At 34.9% G+C, this 5,304-nt stretch overlaps 1 protein-coding gene across 1 annotated transcript in view; it reads left to right on the plus strand.

Annotated features, from left to right (window-relative positions):
• Window positions 1-5,304, plus strand: part of ZNF804A (zinc finger protein 804A) — a 290,398-nt gene that overhangs the window by 279,399 nt on the left and 5,695 nt on the right. The window contains exon 3 of the mRNA XM_004701476.2: window positions 3,615-3,745. Coding sequence (XP_004701533.1) covers window positions 3,615-3,745 — 131 coding nt within the window. The remainder of the gene's footprint in view (window positions 1-3,614; window positions 3,746-5,304) is intronic.

The following is a 5,304-nucleotide window of genomic DNA, read 5'->3' on the forward strand; positions in this document are numbered from 1 at the left end:
GACAAAATACCCATTTATAAACTATCAAGGGCTCATGAGGGAGGGGGGAGGACGGAGGGAGGGGAAAAATGAGGACCTAATGCCAGGGGCTTAAGTGGAGAGGAAATGTTTTGAGAATGATGAGGGCAATGAATGTACAAATGTGCTTTACACAATTGATGAGTGTATGGATTTTGATAAGAATTGTATGAGCCCCTAATAAAATGATTTTTTTAAAAAAACAAAAAATGACCAAGCATCTCAAAGAAGCTCACCCTTTTTCCTGGCATCATCTCTTCCTTTCTGTGGATTGCTCAATGAAACCCTCTCATCCTGGAAGCAGCAGATTTACACAGTGCTTTCATCATGCAGAGAACCCACCCTCACCCCACCTCCCACCGCAAGCAACTGAGCTTTAAAATATATATATTCTTAATTGGAAGGTAATAGATATATCATTTGACTTGAACAGGTAAAATAGCTGAGCCTTTTAAGAGATTTTCATTGCATTGTTTTCTTTATAAAGCTAAATGGAAATTTTACCAAGGACTGATGGTTCTTAGTGGACATGAAAAGCAAAATGGAAGAAGAAATGGTCAAATTCACTGGGATTTTGGTTCAATTCCTACTTAGCTCTCAAGAGCTTAAATCAACACAAGTCAGTGAAGTAAAGTGTGACTAGAAACTCAGTTCAGGGCACCTTTTCCAAAGGTTGCTCAAGTCAAATATACTGATTCTCAAACACTACTTAATCAGTGCAAGGCACGTAACAGGTCTTCAAATAGCATTGAAAAGATAGTGGGATTTTCCCCAGGACCTCTTTGAAGCTTCCTTGTATTGTAACAGCTATGCCATGTGGAATCTTAAAATGGAACATGTTAGTAACCATGCCCATTCATTGGAAGTCGTATTCATTACCTTCCCAGTTGACAATTATTAACTAAAACGTTAGCTCTCTCCGATTTAAAAGATGGCAATAAACTAAAACATCAAATATCGAGAGCTAATTCTTTAATAACAGATACAGCTCCAAGGTCGGAAGGCACTCTTTTCAACACTGCTGTGGCGTAGCACCTAAATGTTCTCAATTTCCATTCTCTAGTGGCAAAATAAACTCAGATATTAATTTGACAACAGTCCTTAAGATATGTTTTCATTTAGTAATAAGATTTCATAGTTGAGCAGAATGCCGCTTTTTAATTGGCCTGTCCACATTTCCACATTTTCTGAAAGTGGCTTTTTGTTCCTAAGTTATTTTTTCTTTTTCTTTCCTTTGGGAAATTAGAGCTTTGTTGTTCGCTGACACAACAATGTGTTCAAGGTGACAAAGCACTCTGTGGCAGTGCCTACTTTTTGTGGTGCTTAGTGGGCACTGGAATCCTGTAAAACACTTCTCAGTCAAGCTGGTCTCCAGACCTTTTGTTTATGTGGGTTCTGTCTATCAGTACCACATTAGATATGTTCATTGTTTATTAATAATCAATAGTAACAACCCTGTTTCATATTAATATAAATAACATTTTAAAACATTATAGAAACAAATATAGAAAAACACTAATAAAATGCTTTATGAAAATAATATAAAAATAACATTTTATGAAAAATAGCTATTTTATAAGACAGAAAAAAAAAGATTTAATGTATAAGAAATATTAAACTACATAGTTTAAAATCAGGAAAGGCCTGTGTCATTGTGTCCTTTCACCATAGTTTTTCAGTCTGTAAGTAACCAAAGAATCTGCAATATTTGCAGAAGAATGTGACATAAAAATTTAAGGAAGAGTCAGTAGCAGCCTGTGATACACAAATGCACAACCTTGTTTGCTGAAAGGGAAAAGGACCTGCCACACTTACTGATCAATGTCAAAAGCTACCACATTCAATATAAATTATAGCTCAACAAATAATGAAATTCATTTAACAAAAATAACAATAAATGGGAATTTCTCAGCACCATATATGAAAAGCCTGTGTCCAACATTTTGCTTCGGGAAAAAGTGAAAGCACTTATATGAGATAACTAGAATAGGAAAAAGTGTAGAGACCAGTTTATTAGTGGTTATCTGATTGGTAGAAAGCGGAAAGGGGGCTTTATTGCGTAAGAAGTACTGATGGCTAATAATGATGAGAAAATTTGGAAAATTCTAATTATGATCATATAGTATGTCAAACATAAGTATCGCCAATGAATTTGTACACATAAAAAAGTTCAAGTGGAAAATGCTACATATTTTCTGTAGATTAGAAAAATCTTAATAATGATTTATTTGTCTGAAATTATTGGAAAGGAATCAAAGGACATTTTGCATTGACAAAGACGGTGCACCATAGATCGTTGGTGTGTTAAAAAGGAAAGAGCTCCCTTTGAGGACTAAGATACACCTAACCTAAGCCATGGTATTTTTATATTACATCATATATATATATAAGCTGGGCATTGACTAAGGAAGACTGAAGAAGAATTGATGTCTTCGTATGCTACTGTTGGCAAAGAATATTAACTGTCCCACAGGGCGCTGTAAGAATGAAGAGGTCCAGTCAGGATGCTTCTTGGAAGTGAGGCTGTTGACACTTCATTTCAGATTCATTCGGTGTGCTATTGGGTGGGAGCGGGCCCGGAAGGAGGACATCATTCTGGGTACAGTAACGAGTCAGGAAAAAAGAGAAAGATTTTCAAAGAGGTGGATGGACGCAGTGACTGCAACAATGGGCTCAAACGTAATGGGAATTGGGAGGAGGATATGTGACCAGATAGTGTTTAGTTCTGGTGTACACAAGGTCACTATGAGTTAGTATCAATAATGGAATCAACAATAACATAGGTTATACATTTCTCCATTTTATTCAAGATGTTGTGCTCCTTTTCTGACATTCAACCTGAAAAAATGACCTCATGCATTAACAACTTAAAAATAATGCTCAATCTCTTAATCATTTCTAGAAAAACTATTCTGCCTAGATCTTAAATTATTTAGGAAACGTGCCTTATAGTTAAGGAGAGTGAGTTCACATGTTTCTGATAACATTAAAGACTATTTGTTTTATGAATTAACATAATGCTTTTTGCTTTTCTTCAGAAAATATAAAAGGACCAGTGTGTGATGGAAATAAAAATATATGACATATCCATATTCAATAGATGTCTAACGAATTTAATTTAATCTGCATTAGATAGTCAAAGAATCTTATTGGGTAACAATCAATAAGAGACAAACGCTTTCCATCTAATTCACCTAAATCCACTGTCATAGAATTGATTCCTACCTATAATGACTTTATAGGACCAAGTGTAACTGTCCCATGAGATTTCCTGAGCTGTCAATCTTTATTGAAGCTGACCACAAGAGCTTTCTACCAGGGAGTCTTTGGTGGATTTCAACTTCTGACCTTTTGTTTAGCAGCCAAATATTTTAAACACTGTGCTGTGAAAGCTCCTTAGTTTACCTACGCATGAATATATATTATAATGCAATATTATAATGTACTTGGTCCACTTCGTAAGTGCAAGGAAACACTTCAGTTAGTTATGGATTGTCATAAAAACTGTATTTACCTTGGATGAAATTCAAGATGGTTTATTGAAAAATTCAAATAAAAATTATCATTTTAATAATCACTTCCATATTTTTTATCAGAGGCTCAAAGAACTGAAACAAAGAGAATTTGCTCGAAATGTAGCATCTAAATCCAGAAAAGATGAACGAAAACAGGAAAAGGCACTTCAGCGGCTGCACAAGCTTGCAGAGCTCAGGAAGGAAGCTGTGTGGTGAGTGTGCACTGGCTCTTGTTTCCGGGAAACAGGACAAAAGAAAATGAAGGAAGGTATCAAGAGGACAGATCCATGTCGATCTGTACGGAGAATAAGGCACTCGTCCTTTCATGGCTTTTTATGGGCTGTAAACCATGATTTGAATTTTAAAAAGAAAAACTGTCTAATGCACACGTCAGTAAAAAGCCCCCAATTAACTATGATTTTAGTTTGCAAAGAAATGTTTCACATTATGTTCCTACTTAAGCTAGATTAGTTGGGAACTATTCAGCGTCTTGTGGAAATTCAAAACATGTAATTGATGAGGAGAACAAGCCACTGTCTCTTTGCCTTTTCCATACATGGAGTTTTAAGCGGAATTTGTTTTTGAATGGTAATTTGGACAACGTCTATTTGAGACTTTAAGATTTTTAAAAAGAAGAAGAAATATCTTGCGGACTTCTGAGAGAGATAAGAATTGATTTCACTGTGAATATATTGAGCAGGTAGAAATGCACAACTTTTAAATTGGGACCTGCTTCTGTAAGTGTGCAATAGTTAATGTGAATTTCAATTCCTCCCTCAGAATTCTGGTCAAGCAACTTTATAAAAACAAATCACTTTTTATCATGCCCCTCTCCCCTTAATAAATAAAATATCTCTGATTGTTAACTGTGTCCTGGTAGGATAGAGGATTATGCATTAAACTGCTAACTGCAAGGTCAGGTGTTTGAATCTACCAGTTGCTGTGTGTGAGAAAGAGGCATTCTGTTCCTTTAAAGATTTACCGTCTCAGAAATCCACAGAGATTTTCTACCCAGTCACATAGGTTTGCTCTGAGTCACACTCGACTGGTTGGCAGTGAGGGTTTTCTGTTTGGATTCTTTTCACTCTGTTCTCAATAGCATTAACGTAGTATTTTGCTATATGAAAACATTGTGATGTCACAATTTGGAAAAATACAAGCAAGATTAGAATGCATTTTAAATCCTATCTGGAACTATTAAAGGCAAACATCTTTTAATTTAAGTACTAGAACAGAACTTCAAATTCAATAACATGTATAGCTATTTAAACCAACAAAATATTTTTACTATGTGTGGTAATAAATGGAGAGAATACGCAAGTTTCAGGTTATATTATAGAGAATCATAGCACCAGTGTTATTTAGGACCCCATAAATAATCTTTGCAAATGTTAACTCTAATATTGAAGAGAATTAGAATTGATTAGAAGTTATGCTAAGAGAAGCAATATTTCTTATATGAATTATTTTCACTAGAATCCAGAGCATATCATTTATTCTCTGTTTATTCTGTGCCTCTAAAGATGTACAAATCAAGGGCAGCGTTGTATCTTAGAATCAATAAGGCAATTTAGCATTTCATAATGTTAGCAATTAGGTGAAAACAAAAAGGAGATATGCAACTAACACCATTTGGGCCATTTATAACTTCTTTTTTTTTTTTTTTTTAATCAATTTATTGGGGCTCATACAATTCGTCACAATACATAGATCAATTGTGTAAAGCACATCTATACATTTGTTGCCCTCATCATTCCCAAAATTTTCTTGC

This window comes from Echinops telfairi, unplaced genomic scaffold, assembly GCF_000313985.2.
Source record: "Echinops telfairi isolate 266 unplaced genomic scaffold, ASM31398v2 ScPeMD7_3;HRSCAF=10, whole genome shotgun sequence".
Lineage (NCBI taxonomy): Eukaryota > Metazoa > Chordata > Mammalia > Afrosoricida > Tenrecidae > Echinops > Echinops telfairi.